Source organism: Thermobia domestica, chromosome 12 (assembly GCF_964235325.1).
Source record: "Thermobia domestica chromosome 12, izTheDome1.hap1.1, whole genome shotgun sequence".
Taxonomy (NCBI): Eukaryota; Metazoa; Arthropoda; class Insecta; order Zygentoma; family Lepismatidae; genus Thermobia; species Thermobia domestica.
This window is the reverse complement of record NC_137465.1, coordinates 72,938,475-72,965,643: the sequence shown is the minus strand read 5'-3', so window position 1 is coordinate 72,965,643 and position 27,169 is coordinate 72,938,475. Positions and strand designations below refer to the sequence as shown.

Below are 27,169 nucleotides of genomic sequence, written 5' to 3'. Positions count from 1 at the left end.
GAAAACGGGAGAACCCCGAGAAAACCCACTCACACGGTGTTTGTCCACCACAAAGTTTACTTGGCGCGAGCTGGGATCAAATCAAAGACCCCAAACACCAGAGGTGAACGCTCTACCACTGAGCCATCGAGGCCCGACAGGAATATTTGTTGAAGTCTACTGTCTTCTTCACTACCAAGGTTACACAAAAATGAGCCTATGGTTTGATGGAATTCGAACCAACATTATATGTATACTCTCTCAGCGAGAATCAAAGCTGGCACCAAGTTTACATATGCGCGCGCATTGTATGTTACTTATATAGCTCACAGAGCTATGGGCGAGCAAGAAAGGCACGTGCCCCGGGCGCGTGGTTGGAGGGGCTACTAAAAGAGAGGTTATATATTAGTACTTTTCCGTTTTGGTGTTTAATACTTTTCATCAGAGTGCGAAATCATGAAATCAAAGTGGGGGAGACTGAATGACTGAAGAGAGCGAGAGAGAGGAAAAAAAAAAGCTGTGCAGTTTTACACTTCAAAGAATTGTAGTGAAATGAGAAGGTCAGAATTCAAGATGACATTCGGATGCTTGGCACGAAGAAAAACATTGCAAGCAATTAAAAAAAAAACTTAAATAATGTGATATATTTTGTAGGCTTTGCATATGTATGTTTTAGTTGGCATCAACAATTATTGGTGTGTTTTGTCACAATTGACAGTTTAGCGAGAGACTAGGCTAACTGACAATTTTAACTTTCTGAAAGAAAAGGAAACAAATGAAAACAGCACGTTACAAAGGATACGTCTGATATTCATAGTTTGGCTTAGTATACAACAGGGGTGGATCCAGGATGGACTACTGGGGGGCGGTGGGTTGTAATGCCACTACTTACAAGCTATCGCTACTTTTAAGACATTCAACTCTGGGTGGATTTTATTTTATATTAAAATACACAAAGTTTCCTCTTCTTGGGGGCGATAGACCCTCCCTGGATCCGCCCCTAACCCAGGACAAGCTACACCGACAAGTGGTTGAGGCAAAGGTCAATTAATGACATTGGTATGCTGTTCCGTCAAAATCTCAATCTTGACCTGGATGTAGATTAGCCTGGTCCTCACTGAACCCCTCAATTGAATGTTTAATATGTAAATTAGGCACTCCTACATCACAAACAGTAAATATAACCTACCTTATTCTACGTTTTTAAATGCATTTCTACAACTGATTGTAACTTTAAAGGTTCTCGTGAAGATTAGCTGGCGGTGGTTACCTAACATAGCCATGAGTTATCAAATTAACAGTTGTGCATCGTGGGTGATGATAATGATCCTGAGGTTAGATGTTAAATTGGACTCGAGAGCGGAACAAGGGCTGATGTTATTCGTGTCTCAGACAGGGCATGGAATGGAACGAATATGAAAATAAGGTTCCTGTAATAGTTTTCCACAGGGTTTGTAAGATTTTCGAAACACTTGGCATTTTTTTAAATCAAGACTTGACATTTTTTAAAGAAAGAAACCAAGACTTGGCAATTTCAAATTTCATCCCCCTCCCAATCTTGTAATGCTCGCTACGCCGCTGTAAGCAATACATATTTTCGACAATATTCATTGTTCATCCGTTTCCGCTGGGTTACAACGTGGTAAGCTGCATATGGGACTTTTAATAGTGTTATTATAATGAGAAAGAATTGCAAATTATGTTTATGTTCCTAAAAGAGGGAAATTGAAAGAGAAATTAAATTAAAAATAAATAAGGGAGAGAAAAGTAATTACTTGAAAATAAAAATAAAGTATTTGAGTTTAATGTCCCACGATTATGCTGTTAGGCTAAGGGAGACGGTGATTAAAGCAAGTTAATGGTTATGGAATATTTGGTGGAATGAGAAAGTGGGAGGAAACCAAGTCCCCGAGAAAACCTACAAGCACGTATATGAAAATGAAGTAAAACATACACTGGACTATGCTTTCTTTGTCTAGCAGAGTCATAGTTTGGAATCGAAAATGTGTTTTGAATCCTTGTATTTAGAGATTGAGAGTGTAAGTAACGAAATCACTTAATACATCCATTAAGATTTCGGAAAGCGAAATCTAAATTTAGGTAAGCTAACTCCATGTACTAACTGCTTGCATCCGCTTCGTACATTGTTCGAAGGGTCACGAAGCAAATCACCTCATTTAGTCTACACATACCTAGTACTAGTGTTAATTACCTGCTTCGTTTGGGTTCGATCATTCTAAACTATTTTACTGGTAGCATATATTCGTTCGTTTAGCCAGGATTTCGTAATGGAAGGGGGTGCGTGACTTGAAATACTGTGGTTACAACACCAGGGGATCGATCAATCTAAACTATTTTACTGACAACATATCCATATTGATTTGTCAGGACAATAAAATGAGGATATGTTAGTAAGTATTTTAATTAAAGAATTATGAAGAAATCTTGCGTAAAAGAATAGAAAAAAGTATTAACAAAGACATAGTCTTCCGAGGTCATTCGAACTCGGTTCTTCTCGTCTTCTTTCTATTTCTCTTATCTTAGTTTAATGCCGTCAAGGATAGCAACGAGATCTCTTTCGGGAGTAAAGACATCCTATAAAATGGATTAGTGTTGCCGCGAAAATCAAAATGGTTCATATTATTGGTAATTCTGGGCATTGCTTAAGTTCTAACTGACAGGCTATCTGAAAGAACCGGTTTATCGATCGTCATTTTAGTCCATAGGGTTACCGGCGCAAATCCCGGGGGGATGAGGATATGTCCCCTCCAATCTTAGAACGGGGGGGACTTTCCCCTCAATAATCCGATTTGAAATGCGTTTTTGGGGGAGAAATGTGATGATTTGTGTCCGATTGCCACAAAGGAAAGTAAGATGAAATGATGTCCCCACCCCAGAATAAGCCTTCAATCTGCCCGCCTCACAATTTTGAAGACAACTCTGCTCCCCTGATCCTCCGCAGCATTGTTTTTCAACTTCATAAATATTTTGAACATCTTTAAAAAAAATATGAGAACTGTCTTACGCGTCCCTCTCAATGTTGAAGACAGATTTGCGCCGCTGCATAGGGTTAACATGGAGCTAGATGGAATTCGGAATGTTCCGTTACAATAATATCCAATTTCAACGTGATCCCCCCCGTTTCCTCCACACAAAGCTCCTCGTAAGAAAGAGTAACCAAACGCTTCTTGTAGCTTTATATTTTTGAGGCTGATTCATCTGTTTCATCTTTCCTTAATATTTTTCATTTCTGGATCCAAAGGGGGGGTCTGGACCCACCCCTCGGCTACGTGCCTGCTTCCCGTAAAAAGCTTCATTCGAACCCTGAATCAAACAACTCCATCTGTAAAGCAGTGCTGAGTTGATTTTAATATCCTTTTCTGCAACGAGGCTGTATGAGACGTGGACTTACTGATTAACATGGACTCCGAACCACTCCCGCCGGGAATCGAACGCGGGTCTCCCACACCAAAGGCGCGTACGCTAACTACTTAGCCATGAAGGAGCTCATCTCTAAAGCAGTGTAAGCAACAACAACAAAAAAAGAAAGAAACAACACACACACACACACACACACACATATATATATATATATATATATATATATATATATATATATATATATATATATATACATATACTAGAAGTTTGCGCAATTGGGGATCAAAACATTCTCAATGAAGTATGAGAAATAGTAAACGTCAATCAAAGTGGGCTTCTGCTTATTCTTTACTTCGTTAATACTTAATTCCTTCTAGAAATAGTGAAACAATACTATGAAGTCACAGTACTTAAACATAATCGAAAGAATAAGACAAGGAAACAGAGTAATTTCCGACTGATTAAACTAGTCATATATACTATACCTAACTGTTACATTGTATTTCTTACCATATTACGAAAGCGATATAACTTTTTTACCAGCGATAGAAGCTGGACGCAATCCAATACTGCAATTTAGACGCTGTAACGAAAGCTGCAAGTCAAACGCCTGACTCTCCTAACTCTTCAAGCTGTGTAGTAGCTGTTTCAAGCGGTCTGCAACTTATGACCTTGAAACTAAGTGCTAGTAACCAAATTAATGCCAAGGTACGATACAAACACCCCAACTTGCCACAATGACGTCAACACAAGGAAAAAAAGAAAAACATCTAATTTTTGGTTCCAAAATTATGAAACAATAATAATAATGTTTTAATTCTCAGTAACTCAAATATTAGTTAACTAGAGAACATAACAAGCAAAACAAAACAAAACAAAAAGAACTGACTGCTGTTTTTAAATTTCAGTGAGGCTGTAAAATATGTTTTGTTTTATTGTTAAAAAACAAAAAGAAAAAGAAAAATAAACAAAGAAATGAAATAAATTTTGTTGCAAATATCCTAGTAAAAATAAATTTTCTAGACACAAGTGGCTCCGCGTAGCGTAGTTGCTAACGCTCTCGCCTTCGGTACGAGCGGACCCAGGTTCGATTCCGGTAGGGGCACTCGGTCGAAAAAGTATCAAAAGCTTTTAAGTCCATCCTGAATGAGGCTTTCTTGGGTTTTCCTCATTTCACACCAGGCAAATGCCGGGTGGTACCCAACATATAGGTCCCAGGCCGTTTGCTTCCTTCCCTTTCCCCGGATAGTGTGCTCAACGAGGGACGTCATAACTCACATGTGACGGGCTAACAAGGTCATTGATGCCGAAAGCCCAGAAATCTAAATCCTAAATCTTCATTCACTACACAAGAAAATGTTCGCGCTGAAAACGGTTTCTTAGCAATTATGTTAAGCAGTCCTGTAGTAAATCTCCATCAAGTAATAAACCGTCACATATAAAAAGGAATGAATAAACACATAACATTCATTTTGAGTACATTGAAATGTAAAAAGTTACAAAACATTAATATTCAAAGATTTCTCAAAATTCAGATTAACCCATTCCTTTCTCCTCAACCATTAACAAGTTACAATAGTAAGAATTGTAGTCATAAATCACATTACTTGTTTAGTACTATCTTAAAGCAAGTTATACTAAAGGAATATATAATTAATGGAATATTTAACTAAAGTGATAGTTTACTATTGCACTTACCCAGGCTTTTGTTTCCTTCCACTCTTCTTTTCCGTTTGTAAACAACCTCGTTTATAAACCAACTCGCAAGCAAACGACCGTTGTTTCATGACGTCATCTATGGTGCAAGAAAGAGGTGTCTATAGGAGAGCAGGGTCTCACACACAGATGGACGTATATAACATATAGCTGAAGTATTTAACATACGTATACGTATGTAAAATACAGAAGATTGTTAGATGTCAGACATCCTGCAGCGACATGATGTAATATCTAAGCGGGTAAAAGGCAATACCTGTGTAGCATATGGATAAAGTACGCTCCGTACAGATTTTCTTAGTAAACATAACGAATCCTTTTATTTGTACAATATACCGCTGTCCGGATAATGGATTTTTCTCAGTGTAACATTCGTGAAATTCCCGCCATATTCGTAGAAAAAGAAGAGACATAAAAATCATTAAAATATGAAAATATTGACTTTTCGGGGCCCTGACAACCCTTGCAGTCACCCTACGCTGACAAAATGATGCTAATGTGTAGGCCATACACTTCTGACAATAATGTAATAAATGGTACCGATTGCGTAATGAATTCATTTTATGTAGGAAATATTTAAAAAATATGCGCAGAAAAACATTAATTGAATTAGACATTCTCTCCCCTCCCCACTATAGTACCACGTCCATATACAAATCATTTTTGCTGCACACATCATGTATACGAAAGAGAATATGCTTCTAGTCTACTTCAGTGAAATATATCTTGTGTTATATGGGACCGTCCCGAAAATAAATGTAAATTAACCAAATTTGACCCCCTCTTCCTCTATAAACAACAAGTACACATATAGGTTACTATCATGTAGGGGACTACTTCATTGCTTCACATACCAATTTTTATGGATGTACCACAAAGGGGGGAGGAATATCCGCCAAAACCTGATGATAAAAATTTGATGAATAATTAAAAAAACGAACTTCATCCTCCCTCTCTCGGCCGTACATACGTACCCCCTATATACATAAATTGCAACTGACGGAAAGCTTCATTTCTCAAAAATACTTTGGTACCAAATCATCTTTCTACCTTAATTAAGGACTGAGCTATTGATGTTTGTTGTAAAAATAAATGTAATTTACGTCAAAAAACTTAAACTCCAAAAATAGCTAACTTTGCCCCCTTCCTGCTACCCCATATAGGCAAAAAGTACAAATATACGATATTATCATGTAGTGATCTACTTCATTGCTTCATGTAACAATTTTTATGAATCTATTCATCAAGAGGGGGAATGGCCCCCAAAAAACTGTTGAAAAACACGAAATTTACCCTCCTCCCACATACATAAAATGCACACCAGCAAAGTTGCTTCTTTCAGGAATAAATTGGTACCAAAACCATCTTCCGACCTTAATTTGAGGTTTAAGACTGAGCCATTTAAGACTGAATCAGGTTTAAAGCCCTGACACAGCAGTTGCGTCAATGGGCGTTTAAAGATTAAGAATGCAGACGACCAGTAGAACGTAACACAAAGAAACTAAACTACATATTCCGTGAACGGAGATCGGGAAAATCCCAATTTCTTTCTCCGGAATTGAACATTTGGGCGGATCGAGATTAGGGAAGTTCCCGAACTTTGATCTAGAGGTTGAATATAGATGGAAAGCAATACCTAAGAGTGTAAAAATATAATATATGTATATGCTTATTTAGACTATTGTTTTAAACAGAATAAACATTTTAAACATGTTTGTTCTTTAAAACAAGAACTTTGTTTTAAGGGTCAAAAACATTTTAAAGAAAAAAACGTTTTAAACATAAATAACGTTCTTTTTGTTTTTTTTTTAAAAAACGTTTTTTTAACCTTGAAAGAACCTTAAAAAACGTTTTTTTAAACCTTTTTTTAACCATGTATTATCCAAATTAAGAAATATAATATACTTAAATTTTCTAGATAAACCGAAAATATAAATTTTCTAGATACTTTCGAAGATAAACCCAAAAATTGGTGGGAATGTGTTGTTTATCAACGAATTTAAGTTAAACCTGCATGAATATGAAGGTAGAATAATAGTTTTTTTGACAAGTAAATACAGAGATAAATGTCAAGAACTACCAGCCTACTGTAAAATACTTAGGATGGAAAGTGTAATGGTTTGGGTTATATATGCCACCAGACGTTGGAGAGTTAGTGTGTATTGATGAGATTCTGATAAAAGGAAATATATCTTAACGTTCTTAGGACACATCTTGACCAAATTTTCCCCATTGAGAATCTTGCAGGAACAAATTGCAAAGAAAGGCCAATATGTACGAGTTACGGTGAAAGAATGTTTGAGGAAAGCATTACATACAGCGTAGAACAATATTTCCCCACACTATACTAGGAAAATTGTAACAATGATGTCGAAATGCTTAAAGGAATTTGTAAATCGTTATGTGTTTACTATTAAATACTAACTGTATTGACTTGGAGGGATAAAATCTCTTTTGAGGACATTTTATAGTAGTTTGTTTAATAATACAGTGAAACCTGTCTTCAGCGGAATCGAGCGGGACTTGCAAAAATTTCCGTTAAAGTCAGGTTTCCGCTTAGTGGAGGTAGACTTTTCCTTTCTTTTTTTAAAAAATACATGCTTATAAAGGGGCATACTGAGGAAATATATCGCTGTACGTACATTGTTCGATTACAGTACTTCTTTATTCTACGAATAAATACACACACACACACACAAAAATGAATACAAAATATGCTATGCACACGTTTTCTTTATTTTTCTAATAGCCAAGCAGGGTTTTCTGTGTACATTGCTGCTTGGCTGCTTGACTTTCCGCATACACTTTAGCCTGAGAAATTATGCTAAATGAATCAGAATAATTTTTTCATAAGGCAAATTTTTGCAGTTCCTTTAAACTTCTGAGAGAATCTTGATATGTATTTATTCTACACTCTTCTTGGAATTCGGTATCGTATTCCTCTTCTTCCTCTATCTCGTTTTCTTCTTTCCGACATTTCGTATAATTCTTGATTAAGTTGCGGGGATTAAGGACAATTTGTGGGGGTGAATATGAGTAGTGGTTGGGGAAGGTCAACACTGTCCAGAAATATTTAACAAACGAACGAACATTTTATCGCAGACAGTGTAATGTATATGTCTCACAGAAGGTCTAAACATCTTCTAAACGCTGTAGTCCGGAACTCAGAATTTTCCGTTAAATTTTTATTTTTCTTTCCGTTGTCCGCGTAACACAGTTTCCGCTTAATGAAGGGAGTTTTACACGTTTTGTTCTCCAAAATTCATGGGACCGTAAAATATTTCCGTTTAAGACAGTTTTCCGTTTAATAAAGGGTCCGTTGAAGACAGGTTTTACTGTATTTGAATATTTATGTGATCAATAATACCCACATCCCCATTCAATGCAGATTTTGCCAGAACACACACTTGCAACATTTGCTTTTCCTCCGCCACATTATTACTGGATTGTAATAATACTTTTGTCTACTACACACAAGTGTCAAACAGAGCACATCTACCTCGTAAAAGAATGAGGACTGGTAAAAAATGGATCATATTCTCATTGTGGGAAAATTCAAGCCTAAATTGATGTGCCAAACATACTCTTTTTCATTTAAAAATATTGTGTGACATTTAATATGGCAGAATCCAAGATAGCTGCCATTATGTCCACACCCTCACCCACTGCAGTTTTCGCATCAACACACACTTGCAACGTTTTACTTTCCTGCGTCTATGGGTCTCGTTACCTGTCCAGATACTTTGATCTGCTACATACAAATGTCAAACGTAGCACCCTATCTCGCAAACGAAAATGAAATGAAATGAAATCTTTCAGTTTTACGTCCCACAGTATGCCGGCTAGGCTAAAGGAGATTATGAGAAATGAATGAAATAGTGGAATGAAGAAAGTGTGGGGAAACGGGACAACCCCGAGAAAATCCACGCACGCGTTGTTTGTATCTCGTAAACGAACGAAGATATTTTTTTAAAAAATGAGTTCTTTTTCTCATCTGAAAAGATTCTAGCCTAAATTGATGTGTCAAATCTACCCTTTTTCATTGAAAAAGTATTGTGTAATATCAAATATCACGGAATCCAAAGTATTTGCCATGACATCCATACCCCATTCAATGCAGTTTTCGCATCAATACCCATCTGCAATATTTACTTTTCCTCCGTTCACGCGTATCATTATTGCTCGTCTATCGTAACATTTTTTACAAATCCTAAATTTTTCCACAGGTATGTTCTTTCAACACAAATAAATCACGTACTGGCCACAGAATACTTTTATCTAATAAGTATTTTTATACTTCTGAGGTTTTTCAGGCTATATCTCAGGTTTTTTGACGTGAGGCCTTTTTGTCGCAGAGCCCTTTTGAAGCGTGGCCCTTTTGACGTGGGGCCCTTTTGATTTAAGCCTGTCTGTCCTCGCCCTTCTGACGTGACAGTACAATTTGTGTGTGTATGAGAGGGCAAGCGTAGAGTGATTCCTCAGTTTCGACCGACTTTAAGCACTGGAGATTGTGAGAACCTCAATAAACATCAAATTATGTTGTGTCAAAACAGAAAAAAATACATAGCTAATTGTGGAATAGACAGGGTGTTTCCAAACAACACTGACAGTGTTTGGTAGGTAATTCCTAACACCAAGATAAGGCAAAAGGTATAGACCGACCAGGGTGCACAAATGCTTTCTTTCGGAGCTCTGGCTGCCGAAAATATGAAAAATGAACTTTAAAAGTCCATAGTTTCAAAATTATGGGACCTACCGTAGTAGGGTTGAGACTTCACTTAAGAACTAATATGTGTACTATCCAAATATACATGTTTGAGAAACCTAAGGTACACACGCAACAATTTTATAGAGGTAGTTGGGTTACGGCATATAATTTGAAGTACTCACCAACTATCTTTCTAAAAATTGTTGCGGATATACCGCAGTATTCTCAAAACTTAGATATTTGAGTAGGGCATATACTAGTTCCTAAGTGAAGTCTTGACCCGACTATGGTAGGTCCCATAGCTTTAGAGTTATGGATCTTAAAGTTCATTTTTTTTATGTTTTCGGCAGCCTATAACTCCGAAAGGAAGCATTTGTGCACCCAGGTTGATCTATACTTTTTGTTTACCTTGGTGTCAGGAATCACCTCCCAAATGATGGCGTTGTTTTGATACACCTTGTATTTTCTTACGCCTGGAGTGAAGGAGAAAAGTTCACTCTCTCGTTATTTATTGATTTTAATTCTAAGTAGTGAGAATGTGCATGAAGTCTCAAAAATACGCATTATTTTGCAAAGAAAATCAATACTTTCTTTTTTATGAGAAGCATCGTTAAATATTTTTCAGATCGGAGGAGAAGGTGTTCATCCTACAGTAAGGGTTAAATTCATTGTTCGTTTCTGACTGATTTCACTGAATATTATGGGAAAGAGACATTCCGAAAGTAAGTTTCATTTCTTCCCAGGGAAACTCGACTACAAACAGCAAAAGTATCATGTCATAACAAAACGCAATCCTTTTGCTATATTTCCACACAGTCGCAACTACCACTGATACATTTCTCGTACAGTGAAATCAACTTGAAGAAACCATCTTGGTAAAAATCGGAGTCCAGCGACTTGAAGAAATTCTTCACAGCTTCTTGCACCTCTTTGCTGCTTCCGAAGTGATGTTTCAGTAGCTACGTCAACGCAGGTAAAGGTGGAAATCTGAGGCGGCAAGATCAGGGGTGTAGGCCGGATGATTCGATCTCTATATTCGAGACGACGATTGTGTTCTGCAGTGCTTCTTGCTGAGTGGGGTCTTTCATTTTCGTCCAAGAACAAAATCCCTCTACTCAAGAGGCCTGGTTTCTTGCATCGAGTGACGGACTTCAGTTTGTTTAGTGTGTGGCAATAGCGTGCAATGAGTATTGACGGTCCGTGCAGTGAGCCAATCAAGCAATATGACAGTTTTCACGTCCAAGAATATTATCAACATAATCTTCCCTTCGGAGTGCTACACTTCGAGGTTTTTCATACGACTAAGCTGGGATGTTTCCATGTCATTCAGGCAACTTTGATCTCCGGAGTAAAGTTGTGCATCCAGTTGATCCTGAACAGGAGTTATTGCCCTTGCGCTCGTACTACATCAAGTGTTCGAGACTTATTGCCATTTGTGCAGTCTTGTGATCAGAGGTGAGATCTCTTGGCACCCGTCGTGCTATACCTTCTGATATCGCAACAAATAATTAATCATGTGGTAGTCTGGTCCAAGTCCAACACACAATGTGAATACGAGATGAGACACAGTTGGCTAAAACAATAAGAAAAATATACGAACAATTCTATCCAGAAGCTAATTTTAAACCGTTTTCTTGTACGTTTACAGTTGCTTGAACTTTCCAAATCAGCATTCAAAACATTGTCAAGGATTGCAATGTAATTAGAGAGACAATGACTAATTTGAATTATCTGTCTCATCATATCACCAAAGCCAATTAAAATTTCCCACAATAGAGGGAGCAACGGTTGCATACCTCTTGGTGCATTGTTGAACTAATACATCTGCTTGTGCCAAGTAGGCGTTGTGTGAACTAACACATTGAGTGGATCTTTTGGTGGTTGTTCCTTTTCCTTTCACCTTCTTCATTCTATCATTTCATTCATTCTCATCATCACCGTCTCCTTAAGTCTACACGTCATATGAGTGGAATATAAAACTGAAAGATTTTACTTTTTTCGATTTTCCCATAAAGCTTAATCGTATCATTAATGCATGAGCGTGACACAATGTATGCTGGTTTTTGTTACAAGTTTTCAAGTCTGCATACAGGCATCCTATAACATTATGAAGCTTTAATATGTTTTCCTAACTAATTTCATTATCGAAATGATTTTTTGATAAGCTATACATTTGTTCACCCACCAAAGTATTTCAAGACCTTTATACCAATTTTATTCCGCGTGTCTTCTGCATCTAATAAAATGCAGACAGTCTACAGTCTACAGGATAGCTTGACATATATAGTCTTCGCACACGCTTTTATTATTTATTAAAACATTATGCCACGTGGATAGTATTCTCGTTGGAAAAATAGCTCACGTGACATTAATACTATCTACCGTGTGGATTCAATATTGTGTGAAAGCAAAGAGCACTTTATAGAATCTACTTCTATCCCTAGTTCTTCACTCTACAAGGTTTCGTTCCTACATCAGCACACAGCGCCAAATGTGTCAGTTCTCAATATTACTGTGCCCGAGAAATGTTATAGCAATTAGACTTGAAGTAGTTAGGCAGAATCCAGTCATCACTATGTTGCCAAGTTCCGTTTAACCCATGAACTGAAAATGATTTGTATACATTTGTACGTATTTGTATACATTTGTTATAATTCCACTTCTAGGAGGGGGATAATGAGTGGGGTACATGACCGTTTGACCTATATTAAAATCATTGCATGTACTAACACATACATTTCTATTGATATTCAGGTTGACTGCATATAGATATTCTGATATTTCATAATGTCTTTTTTAATTTAGTAATCACAGAATTGTAATTTAATTGAAGTAATGTAGTATATTTACAGTAGATGTGTATTAACTGTCTTTATTAACTACATTTAAAATAAAGTGTAAAAAAAAAATCTTTTGTATTGGTTGAGTCAGAATGTGATTGGCAACGCACAGTGCACTTGACCTCCATAGAAACAGCAGCACCGCTTGCGTAGCGGATTATTGCTAAGGATTGGTAGGTGAAGAAGGGAAGGGAGAACTGAGCTGTATCAAAAACTGCTCTTTACAGTTTCATATCTTCCGACGAAGAAGCTATTAGGCTTGTAATTATTACAAGTTTCCTAAGCGCCCCCATGGCTACACATTAAAGGAGAAGAGATCAGTGCTTACGGAGGAATTAAGGTTAATGATCTGTTGAGAACAATGTTGCCTGCTCTTTTTTAAAAAAGGAATTTACCCTCAATGTTTTCCGCCTTTCATCCACTAATGAACTGAGAACTTCGTTCTACACTCTGACACTGCAGACTTAGCAACCACAGAATAGGAATTGGTGAGCCCTGCTTGATTCACTCGTCCCAATAGGAGTTTCATTGATACACAGAACCGGCTCAAAAAGGGAGATCTCTTAGATAAAAGCCCCTATTCTTTGTGATATACCGTAATCAATTAACAAAATTATTGGTACCTCTTTCCTAATTTACGGTTCAGATTTCTAGACACTTCATACTAAGAAAGATTTTTTTAAAGCACTGGAACTCTTTGTCGCTTTCAAATGTGAAACACTATTAAGCTTCGTTTAAAATTCATGGATGATCAAATTAAATAATTATTTAATTCTTTTTTCAGTATAAACATGAGTGTTGTAACTTAAGAACTAGCTCTTGTTAATTACCTTTTCTCTACAAAAGTAGAATTTAAGAAATGTGATTTATTAATTAATAAATAAGTAAGCAGAAAACTATACTGAAACCAAAGGTCGTATATATTGAAACTTGGTGTGGGTCAGTGAGTGCCAATTAAAATTAAAACTCTAACTCTCAATTTCATGTATTTTAACTTGTTCGGTTCATTAGGTATATTCAGTGATTTAGTTAAAAAATATTTACTGGAACCCCTTTACCAATCTAGCAGTCTCCATATGAATTCATGCTGGCTTTCAACATTGTCTGACAAATATTTTTCGGAACAGCGTTCCGGTTTGTTTCGGTCCAACTAAACCACTGGTTGTATTAATGCGGGTGAAGCAATTAGACAAGACGCAGCATAAATCCCAAATTTGGGAATTATAAGCTGTCTTAAGAAAAAATCAAGTAATATACAATAACACAACACAGACAAATATATTGTAGTTTACTATAATTTAATTTCATATAATCAAAAACTACATTCTGAAAAAATATATTTAAAATAAACTATTTCACATAAAAAATTAATTCCACCTTGAGAAGGTTACGTATACTGCTAACGAAAATAATTAAGGGTTTGATGAGAAAAATGAAATGTAGTTTTATTGGGAATCATTAAAATTAGAACCATGGACTCCCAATATTCTTATTTCAGCTAGCCAGGTATAGTGCCTGATTTCGTATTTGTCAATGAATCGTTGACTTAACAAGAAACTCATGTCAACATTATTTCTGTATATGCAAGGAAAAAGAATCAGAATAAAATTGCAGACGAACTCTCCTTCCTCTTTCTCTTTGGTTTCCATTTGATATTTTTTCTGTATTTTCTTTTCTTCACTCTCAGTATTTAAGCCTCACCTGTATTTGTTAGCCAATTCCTTTCACTTAAATAGTTAGGTCACGAATATCAGAAGTTTCACCTTCTCTTGAATATATGTCTTCTTGAAGAACTCACTCGCAATTGAATGTCACGAATTACTATTGACCAGTTAAGGGACAGTAATTTGAAACTGAAGGACACCACGAGCGTTTCGGATCAGCTGGAAACAAACCTTCTTGGAATAGAGCATCATTTCTGATGGGCCAATACCTGGAACTCAATCTCAACTAGAAAGAGAGAGAGAACTTCAGCCGAAAGGCCAGAGTGTAGTAGGGCATCTAATTGGAGAGGCTGGATAAATGCAGAAGCAGCAGTCGAACGATATGTCAAGTATCAGATCTCTTTGTTAGGTTTTATCACCCTCAATCCTTACTTCTTTTCTGTATTCACGATCAAATCATATTAACAATATATTTGTCTTATTTATTATTCGATCCTAATTAAGTTCCAGTGCCATAACTTATTGTGCTAATCGTGCTAGAAAACTAAAGCATATACTTTTCTTGTTATCGCTCACATCTCCAAAATGTGGTAGTTCTACCTAACAACAACCATAAAGAATACTGCAGGAATATTACTAGACAGTGAATTTTTATTAACGTCCAATAATCCATAACCAGAAATTCATTACATTGGTAACCATAGTTTTTTGTAGCGTGAATAAAATTGACTGCATTACACACATTTTTGAACGCTACATTTGTTACATCGGAGGTCTGAGAAATGGTAAAATCCTGCTTACAATACACAATAACTTTCGAATGTGCGAACAACAGAGATCTTACTGACATAATTGTTATATATATATATATTCCTTTAAAATGTTTGTAAGTGTAATAGTATTCACGGTCCCAAACTGAACAGAACAAAAACAACAAACACGCTAGTTTTCTCAACCTATGGTACGCGTACCACTACTGGTACGCGAGCCACTGCTGGTGGCACCTACGACTTCTGGCGGTAATGCTTTGGTGGTACGGCAGTGTAAAAGGTTCAGAACTCCTGCTCTAGGATGTAACATACTAAATTAACCTTCCATTGTAATACTAAAATTTTATCGTTCTAAGAAATAACTCCATAGCATTGCGCAAATAGTTTCATAACAATAGTATGCAGATGTTTATCCAATGCTTCATGTGTACGTTGGAAGAATCGCAGAGTTGCAGATTGCACCATTCTACAATAGGACGTCGGCGTGAAGTAAATATTGCATCAGCATATATTTATATAGCCATACATGGCAAAAAAAAAAAGTTACAACGATGGGAAACAAAATATTAATTTGCACTACATTCAATATTTTGCATCTTAAAGCCATTAATTTGCTCCCCAGGAACTATGAGTTTGTGATAAATAACTTGGTGTCCATTGTTTTTCTTGATATTTCCCCGTTTCCTTCCACATTTTCATTCCACCAAATGTTCGATCAGCATTCACTTTCACTAATCATCCGTCCTCTTTACCCTACAGGTAAAAACGTAGGATGTGAAACTAAGTCTTTTTAAAAAATAGTATTGTATCTTATAATCTAATGTAAGTATTCTTTCTTGAAGGATAGGAAGTTTCTGTGTAACGCGACTGTAATGAAACTTGATGATTTTTTTTCTGTCTAAATAAATCGGTATGCCCAGATTTCTATTTTGCGTAAACTTGTTTATTGACATCCACAGAAATTAAGCTTCGGAGGCACCTAAATTATCTTAAAAGCGAATACTTTCATGCAAGTTGGTAGAAACTCATTTCCCAATATGTTTCGCCATTGCAAAGGTCCTTAGTGACGACTACTGAAATAATACAAAGTCCTTATAAAAGAATTATCGGATTATCAACGTTTAGCGTTTGTCTTGTGTGTTAAACTAAGCATTTTTCTTGCAGGTTGTGAAAAAATTAATTAAATTTATTTCCTGGAAAGATATGGTTGTTACGTCATCAGATTTACCTCCACTTAGCAGTGCAATGGCAACCTCTGTCAATTTTCCTATAAAATTTTCTTTTTAAAACAATTGTACACTGTTCTTGAGTGGAAATACTGTCGCTAGAGGAACAGTATCTGATTTGGTGAAAATGTACTGTATTCCAAAGATCCAGATGAGTAGCCGTAAAAAAATCATTCTTCTAAAACTCTTTACTCTGTACCTAATAACATAACAATGTTCCAAATTTCGATAGATGACAATGGTTACGAACATTAATAAACGAATGTTTTTATGCAAATTGGAAATACAGTACTATTCCCTAACATGAGAACTCTACATTTCTAATCAATTTGCGCTTCCTCGTACGTATGTACTTGATGTACTGCGAAGAAAAGGGCTTTATTCGTTCAATGTCCAAAGAGCGCAACATCTCCATCCAGCAGACAGTGAACTGCATGTTGGTTTCTTCCAATGGGTACAGGAGCATTCTAATGTTTTGCCGTTCATCTTGTTCACCGATGAGGCTACTTTCACCAGAAATGAGATAAACAACACCAGCAACTGACATCGTTGGAATGACGAAAACCCTAGGGCAATCAAAGTAAGACAATATCAGGAGCGATTTTCTGTAAATGTTTGGGCGGGGATTATGTGTGATTAGATCATTGGTCCCTTTTCTCTGTTCCAGCGTTTGACCGGTGATTATTATTTGCATTTTCTACGCCGTGAATTACTAGTACTACTGCAAGATGTGACTCTTCAAACTCTATGTACTTCCAGCACGACGGGGCTCCCTCCCATGCAACACAAGCTGTATGTCAATATCTTGACTCCAAGTTTCCTTATGGGTGGGTGGGTCGCGGAGGACGGAGGTCGATTATTCACTAGCTGCCCCGCTCCCCGGATCTTACATCTTTGGATTTTTGCTTGTGGAGGTGATTGAAGGACGTTGTATACAGATAAAACGCCAACTCACAAGACGAGTTAATTCAGATCGTTCTAGAGGCATTCAATTCCATCAAAGTGTGCCGAGAAGACATCCATCGCTCAACGCTGAAGGTACTTATGCGCATTGCAAAGTGCATTGATGAGAATAGTCATGTTTTTAAACATTTGCTGCACGCGCAAAATAATTACGTTGATGGTTGACGCTAGTAGAGTTACGTCTCTATCTGTATGAATTAGAAGCAATTATTGTTTATGTATTAGAAGTAATTATTTATGATTTCGACAACCCTATTGCAATGGACATTCTGCTGTAGTATGTTGTACAAAATCTTTAATTCAAGTAGGTTTTGTTTCACTGCCATCTGTTGTTCAGAACTGTAATTAGTGTTCCCACATAGAAATGTAAAGTTCTCGTATATTGTATTTCCAACTTTGCGTAAAAACATTCGATTATTAATATTCGTAATCATTGTCATCTATGGAAGTTGGAACATTATTATGTTATTAGGTCTAGAGTAAGGAGATTTAGGAAGATTTTTTACGGCTACTAATGAAGCTAAAAACTTTACACCTCATCTGGGTCTTTGGAATACAGTATCATTTTCACCTAATCAGGTACTGTTCCTCTAGCGACAGTGTTTCCACTGAAGAACAGTATATAATTGTTTTAAAAAGTGAGTTTTATAGGGAAATTCGAAAAAATTCCCTCCGAAAAACTTCCCTCTTGTAAGCAGTACTGGGACAATCTGTATGTCATGTGCAAGCATGTTTCATTAGCTCTCAAACGAGGCATAATATGTAACATAACTTCAACTATAGGGTGTGCTAGAATGTATCAAAAGAAAATCGGCACGTGCAAGAGGCAAAAAGTTACCCCACCCCTATCTCTGGAACGAGGGGGAATAGACCCTATGTTCACATAAGAATTTTTGCTTTGAATGACCTCCCCTATGACCTCCTAAAATCTTTGACTTTCCTTGATCGAAAACGACCAATATTAATGTCGAATCCATAGTTTTCGGGATCGCTTAGATAAACAGTGACACTCCTACGCCATTTAATTCTTATTTAAATCTCGATTAGCATCCGGAGTGATGAAATGGTGACATGTAAAAATATCAAAACCGATATTAGTGTCGAATTATTAGTTTTCAGCATCGCTAAGGTAATTGGTAGCAGCCTTGATCCCTTTTAAGTCCAAGCTCAGCTCCTAATGGGGGCAAGATCCCTTAGTACTGCTGGGGATGTGGGAGAGGTAAACATAAAAATGATGAAAACAACCGATATTAACGTTGAATCCATAGTTTTTGGGTCACTGAGATAAACAGTGATACTCCAAATGCAATTTGAGTTCTAGTTCAGTTCCGATTAGCACCCTGGAGGGCAGTTAAAACTGTGATATATAAAAATAATCGAAAATGACCTATTTTAGTGTTGAATCCATAGTTTTCGGGGTTCCTAAGTTTGTCGGTGACGTTCTGATGACCTTTAAGTTAAAATTCAACCTTCAGTAGGGACAAGACTCCCTAGTACACCAAGGGAAATAAGCAAGGGGTAACATACGTATAAAATGATCGTAAACGACTGATATTAGTACAGAGTCTAGTTTTCGGGGTCACCTAGATGAATAACGACACTCTCGTTTAAATCCAAGTTCAATCTCTATTAGTACCCCTTGCTGAGGAGGAATGCTGACATGAAAAAAATAAAAAAATGACCGATATTAGTATCGAATTCATAGTTCTCGGGGTCAGTAAGTTGGTTTACGCGAACATTTAACCCTCGTTAGCATCCCTAGGATGATGGGAATGAGTTGTCATTGAAGTAATCGAAAACGACCGACATTAGTGTTTAATTCATAACTCTTGATGTTCCTGGAATTAACAATGGTACTCCCCATAGCGTTGAAGTCCGCATGAGAGGTGAGAAGGGATGAAAAATAAAATGTCTCAAACTATTGATATTAGTGTCGAATCCATAATTTTGGTTCGTCAAGCTATTTTATTACAATTACTGGCATCTAATAACAAGTTTAGGCAAGAATTGGCTGGGAAATTTAAGGATCTGGATTGGGAATTTAAGGGGTAAAGCTGCACGCGTTGCTCGCATATCTATATCTATATCTATCTATCTATCTATCTATCTATATATATATATATATATATATATATATATATATATATATATATATATATATATATATATTGGATGAGTGAATATTCCAGTGATTGGGGAACGTCTAAAGCAATTTTGACAGAACTTGGTAAACGTACGACTTTTAATCTGGTAAAAAGTAGTAAGTAGTTTCTGTTGAAAAATTCAAGCAGAGGTAGTTTTCTCTTGCAGGTGAGAAATCTACGAATGATTTTCTCAAAAGTGACTCAGGCAATATTGTTCATGTTCATTACCAACCTTAGTATACGACTTACGTAATTTTTTATGTAAAAATGCACAAAGGTGAGTTGTTTCTAGCCAACTTTCTCAAAAGAAATGTTCAGTTGATTTTGTTGACATTTCATAAAAATATTTAGCTAACAACCATACAATATGACTTGAAAACTTTCCCATCTTTGAAAGAAAGTCATGAGGGATAGTTTTCAGGGTGTTTTCCTTGGACACAAAGTTTTCCGAAAATACCTATCGTACATAAATGTTTCCGTAATAATTGCAGCACAACATGATCCAATTTAAACAGTGGAAGAGAAACTTTGCTGCGGGGACCCGTACTTTTTATCCACGATTAAATGACATTTTATGAACACTGTTCGCACTCCAACTGTATAAAAATCAATTTGTTTCTGTGGATCAAACGTGACAATGTTAAGGATTAAAAATGACCATCACTTAACAAAAAACAAACAACAAATTTTGTTAAATTCAATGACTGCCAGAATTTAGACTCACAATGGGTTTACTGTTAGGAAGTATTCACATTCAACTAGTGGCGTTTATTTAATCTGGACATACGAAGGACTTTGTGCTTTAAAAAATGTATCAGTTGAGCCTTCTTTCATATTATATTGTTTGTGAATAAATACAATAACCAAATTACAAATTTATAAGTGGCATAAGTCTATGGAGAGCCATAAAGTTTCCATTGAATATTGTTAAATTAAGCGTCCGTCATAAAGTAAAACAACAGAAGAAAATTTCGAAGAAATGAATTTAACACGTTTCCGTTACCACAGTGAGCTGCTGTAGAAATTATACTTGTAGTGTATGCTGTTAAAACGTAAATTATTTAGTGCATATCTGTAGGAGAATATCTATTATGCGTAATTTGATATTCTTCCTTACTTAGAGCTTTGATTCTAATGAAGACAACCCTAACTTGTGAGGCAATATATTAGAATTTTGAAGTAAATAGTGAACTAATTGAAAGGAGCTTTCCTCAAACTAGGTGACAAAAATAAGACAGTGGAAACAAATTACTTGGCCACATATCACATAATTAAAAATCCGTGACACTAGAGACTTAGTTAAATTTTTATATAATGTTGCTTTTATAATTTATCCTATTCCACAACCTTTGAAACCTCCTTGCATAGGTACGATTGCTTTTAGATTTTATTTTGATAACACGGTATTATTAATAAGTGTAAAGAAGATTTACCTCTCATTAACTGTAACTGCCTCACTACCTCCTGGCGATGGACTTTGTCTTGCCTGAGCTGATGTTCAATGGCCAGTCGTGCCATTACAGAGTCTCTCCGCGCCCAATCACTTGGCTTCTCACCCTCGGCCTCCGACTCAGGCTCCACAGGCGATGACGGAGCTGAAAAATAACAGTAATACTGTTTCTAGTTATCAAACAAAAATAAACAGAGTTTGATGGTTAATTATTTTTCACTTTATGAGATAGGTTTGTATGTGTTTAAAAATTAGAAGAAATTATTTTCTGTATATGCACTATTTGTTGCGCCCAAGACTTAAGCTTGCTGCACACTGTAGGGTTTTCTTTTTCTTTCCAGCAACGACATGAGAGAAGAAAGTATGGTGACCGTGAAAATAAAATCAAATTCGAGAATTTAATGAATTTACATGTTTCATAGTCCCTAATTATATCGAAAAAGATATTTTAAAATACATGTCCGTCCGTTCGTTGGTCTCGGTGTTACTTGTTTACTGGTCTAGATACCATATCGTTCAACGTATTTGCACCAAATTTAAACTTGACGTTTCATAAAATCCTCTAATGAGGGGGCATTCGGTTTTTCTTCCCACCTCCAAAAATAAGGGTAGTTTACTGAAGGGTGAAAGTTAAAAAAATGTGATTTTCTCGAAAACAGTTCTAGCTACTGTATTTTGTTTATATATCATATATATCAATATTTCATTTACAGCTCTGTATTGTGATACAAGTCATTTGTCTGTAGAAAAGACTACGAGGTGTAGTTTACTCTTGGGAATGTGTTATTTTAAGACGATTTTCTCAACAAAAGAACTCAGGCAATTCTGTTCTTGTTTCATAAATAAATATTTAATCAATAATCTCCCAATATGTTACAAGAACCCATTTGTACTGGAAGGATCTAAGAGACATAGTTTATTCCTGGGGTGAGTATTTTCAGATGATTGTAGGCGAGTTTGTTCATATTTCATAAATATTTTTGGGAGGGATGATTTTTTCGGATGATTTGCTCAAAAATGATTCAGGCGAGCTTGTTCATAATTCATAAGTAAATATTTCGTAAATAACCTGACAATATGTAGTAACGTACTTGTCTTTTAAAAAAATACACAATGGGCGATTTACTCTTTGGAGTGAGTAGTCTTGATAGGCGATTTTTTCATATTTCATATATATATGTTTCACTAATACATGATAATTTTATCTTTTATTATCCTGAAAGAACTAGTTTCTTCTTAGAAATGAGTTTCTTTTCGTTAGATTTTCTCAAAATTCGGCTTCAGTGATTTTTTTCATATTCTATTGAAAAATATTTCATTAATAGCTCTAATGCTTCATAAATAACTTCTTACAAAAATACCACCAACTAGTAGTTTACTCCTGGGTGTGAATTTTATTTCAAACTATTTTCTCAAAAACTACTCAGGCGATTTCGGTCATATTTCATAAACAAATATTTCTACAATAGTACACAATTATTCTACAATTTTACAATATTATTAGGTTTTAATGAAGAAAAAAATCTCTAAAATGAGAGATGTACCAATTAATAGTTCTCGCAAAGTTGAACAAAATAAAAGGCGTCAGAGTAAGAGCTCTTGCGTAGTTCCCGAAAAAATTGTAAATTAAAAATTGATGTTGAACGAAAGCCACGCCATCTGTTAAGATGAAATTGATACTGAAGTATATTCTCATAAGGCTCTTCATTATGATATTAATAATACGACTAGGGTCGCCAACCGTCCGGTATTTTACCGGACAGTTTGGGTTTTGACCTCTTTGTCCGGTACGAGCTCAAAATTGGACGTTAAATATCCAGTAATTTTTCCTCTTACTAGTCCTAATCTCCATTCTATTCAGATTGTTTTGGAGTGACGAAAGGAATCGTTTGTCGATGAACATAGTTAAACTAGAGGTTACAATTCGCTTTGATATCGACCTGTTATGCGAGGAATTTGCTGAAGAGTAGAAGGTAGGAAAATTTACTGAACTTTTCAAAACTGCTAAAGACCAACAAAAGCATATTTTTAAGAACGCACCTACCATTGCTTCATCCTCAGCTACATGTTCCAGTTAAATAATGCATCTAGATCCAGTAAAAGTATGTAGGCATTATGAGACATTACCAGCCCCAGAGAAGCTAGTAAGACTTATTTTTCAAATATATTTTGTTCATTTCATAATTATATTGCCAATTATATTTGCTTTTCTACTTTAAATACCTAGGTACTATGTATTGTTTATGGTAGACCACAAAAATTACATGTGCTGACTCAATCAACACTAACTAACTAACTAACTAACTCTATGGCCTATGGAACCCGGAGGTTCAGTGCCGCGTTCACAAAAGCTCTCCACTGACTTCTATCCTTAGCTAATTGCATCCAGTTTCTACTTTGTATTCCTATCTTTGCGAGATCCATCTTAATATTGTCCTCCCATCTGCGCCTAGGTCTTCCTAATGGTCGTTTTCCTATGGGTCTACCAGTCAAGACTTTGAAAGCGTTTCTACTTTCTTCCATTCTAGCTACATGACCTGCCCACCTAAGCCTCCTAGACTTGACGACCCTAACAATGTTGGGTAAACCGTATAAACTATGTAGTTCCTCGTTATGAAGCTTCCGCCATTCCCCATTCTCGTTCCTCTTGGGTCCGAATATTCTTCTCAGGATCCTGTTCTCAAATACTTTCAGTCTATGTTCTTCCCTCAGAGTAAGCGACCATGTTTCACAACCATACAGAACAACAGGCATGATTATCGTTTTATATATTTTAAGCTTCAAATTCCTCGACAGAATTCGCGACGACAAGAGATTTTGAACCGAATAGTAACACGAATTACCTGCTTTTAGTCGACATTTAATTTCTTCGTGAATATGATTTTCAACACTAGAATGAGTAAATTTAATAAATGCTTGAACAGTAACTCAAGTTATTAAATTCGAACTCGGAATTGCTCAATTTTATGTGAAGTAACCACTTTCAGGTTATTCACATTTTTAACGAGCTATGATGTCACAATCTCAAATGTACACATACTCCAGGAGGGTGTCCGATATTTCCATTTTCAAAAGTTGGCAATTCTAAATATGACACTATAGTCTGATTAATGAGATGCTGTCTCAAATCTCAAATCATGATTAATTCTTAATTTTTAATTTCTGTTTAACTGAAATCTTGTCCAAAAATAAGACAAACATCATTTGATAGACCACATCGAGCTTAACATAAATTATGATGCGTAGTTTCCGAGATAACTAACGAAACAGAATTTGTGGCGCTAGAAAAAAGCATGTTGTTCGTTGCCAATAGCAACTAATGATAGTTCTGCTGGATCACATTGTTTGTAGCAGTATTTATGTACTGTATATGTAAAAAAAAAATACTGTAAATATCAAATGGTATTTGCTAACAATGCTAGAAAGACTTCTATCAATGATACACTGCTTTAACCTTAAAATATTTGGTTACACTAATTTGATTTTCATTAATGTTCATATATCTTTGCCAAAACTAGAAACCATGGATAACAATTTAAAGAGTAATCAGAATTCCGTAATGTAAGTAGTTAGAATTTCATGATATCCACCATTTTGATTAGCTCAAAAGGAAATAGTTTAAAATGCAACAACATAGTGTACTCAAAGCAATAAATACTCAGGGTCATCTGCAAACAATACAATTGAACAGCAATAAATATGATTACATGAACATATAATAAAATGAACAAGAAAGAATAAGAATGTAGCATTTGTAGCATTTGTAGCATTTCACCTAGAATGTAGCATTTGAGGAAGAAAGCTCTCTTAGCGAAATGGGCAGTTACATATGGAATATTAAGATTTTACGTCATCCGGTAATTGATCACAAAAATACCGTTTGTTTTATAAAATTAACAAATTGCAAATCCTTTGGAGTGTGTTTCTCTTTAATTATTCTAATTCTCCAATAAAAATAATCATCTTTCTTTTAGACAATTTATTGTTTCATGTTGTAGCCGCCCCTTCACATTGCCGGGTCACGACTATTAACATCACCAAGGCAACACGAGACGGTTCCAAATAGGTTTAGAATTTATATTGGCCTGGATATCGATAGGTACGCTGCCAAGTCCCCTGGTCGTGGTGCGTAGCAATGTGGTCGGGATTGGGAATCTCCAGATGGTCTTCGTGGCATAATGATAATTATTAAATATAGCTGGATTGGCAGTTAACAGATTTATCAGTGTAACTTGTAGGAAGGAAACACCAGATGATGGTATGGGAAGGAAGTACGTACATTTTACTATAACGCCGCTTAATGCTACATGTCTCAATCAGGATGTAAAATTATTTAAATACCACAGACGTGAAGTCTTCAAAGAGGACAATACGCTACATGCAAACTATACAGGGCTCTATTGGCACCATGCATTTAAATATTGCAGCATTGCCTCAAGTATTTAGCTTCACCGTGACCATTGCAGTATCCAGACGAACATGAGTTAACGACTAATGTATTGCTATGCCACACAGTCGCATCCACCATCGGTACGCTTCATTACTATAGATTAAGCTGCCAAGAACAACTATCTATTTTCATCTGCTTATTACTCATCTGGAAATACATAAGTAAACGAAAGAAGTTCGACGTATTCAGGTGATGAGATATTGTCAGGGATCCTAACTATTTACTCATACATGTTCATATTTATATCACCTGCAGTAAAATATAAATATTATTATATAAAATTTCACAGTACAGATGCACCAAATTAATTAACGCTATTTCTGTAATAATCTTATGTATTTGGTAAAGTAATATTTTCACCCTTTTTCAATTATAAAGTATCAATAACAACTTTCGTTAATACATCAATCTTCTTTTTTTAGTACATTCTGTATCTACTACTTTTCTTCTTCTTGTTACACAACATTTCATAAAGGCTTTATTTTTCATTAAAATCACACGTTTTGTATATTAAATTGACTATAGATAAAATATTAAAATGTATAATTATTTTGTTATATAATTTCGATCAATATTTAAATAGACAATTTAAATTTTATTACATAGTTCATTATTCCGAATCTGCAAGTTTACTAACATATTACACATCTAGACATAAATAATCATTGGCTCAATGATAAAATCGATTAAATAAACGAACTATTTCAAACTTTCAGATAAGTAGCTAATTTAGGAATTGACAAAATCAAATTTACATTAAAACATACATATACTGTAAGGGCCATGTGCCAAAATGATCCGTTACAGTTTTGCCGGCCCATCAAAGAAAAATTTTAAAATGGTAGTTTTAAAATTTTTCACAAAATATCGTAAGTTCCATTAACGTTGGGCAACAAAGGGTTAACATAGCATCAAAGGGTTAACATTACAATAAAGGTTTAACATAACAACTTCAATAACTAACCACAAATAATTAATAAAACAATAAGCATTCTTCTTTTTCTGTTAACACAGAGTGCATACTTAGTTTTCCTGACCTGTAATTGCATTAATGGTAGTGTTTGTTTCGTTAAAGTTAGATCCCACGCAATTATCTTCCATTTCAGGATTATTAGCTACATTACTATGGACAGGACAACTGGTGTGACAACAACATCTCTGCCTTTTGTTATCATCATTTGAATAATTACAATTTCTTCTGCGGAAGCGATTTCCATTATAGTTTCGATAGCGTTGAAATCTGCCTGGTCCGGTGTTAAATTCCATTGAATTTGTTTGCACCGCGGAATTTGTAATTTGCTTATCCGGCGAGCCTTTGTTAATGACAGTTCTTGCGGCAGGCGTGTGTCTTGGCGAATAATTAGAACATCTCTGTATATCCGCCAGACGGAATAATAGATCCTCTACTGAACGACAAGGAGCGGCGCGTAACAATCTTGAATCATCGGGAGGAAGACAAGATAGAACAATATCGATGGCTTCATCCTCATCATACTCTTCTACAATCATCCTGTATTTGTCCACCAATCCCCACGCAAATTCTACCATTGACGCGTGTCGAGACTTGTCATACCGTTCGTGCAGGAGTTGACGCTTCTGAGATCTCTCTATCTTAGGAGACAAATAATGTTTTCTGAACATATACAAGAAATCATCATAGCTGTAAATGAAACTAGATACGTTTCGTAACCAGGCGCCTGCAGACTTGACTAAACAGCGCGTTAATAATAACAATTTGTTATTCCCAGTTATTTTGAACATCGCAGCATATTGTTCGAACTCATCAAGGAACATCCGAGCCGCCCCTGGTGTAACTTGACCCCCATATTTAGGGATATCTCTTAAATCACCAGGTTTCATACAACAAGTATTATCTCG

The 27,169-nt window shown here is 35.9% G+C and overlaps 1 protein-coding gene across 3 annotated transcripts in view; it reads right to left on the bottom strand.

Moving 5' to 3' along the window:
* Positions 1 to 27,169, bottom strand: part of fuss (SKI family transcriptional corepressor fussel) — a 349,721-nt gene that overhangs the window by 40,736 nt on the left and 281,816 nt on the right. For all 3 annotated transcript variants that reach the window (XM_081733785.1, XM_081733784.1, XM_081733786.1), the window contains exon 5: positions 20,825 to 20,986. In XM_081733785.1, coding sequence (XP_081589911.1) covers positions 20,825 to 20,986 — 162 coding nt within the window. The remainder of the gene's footprint in view (positions 1 to 20,824; positions 20,987 to 27,169) is intronic.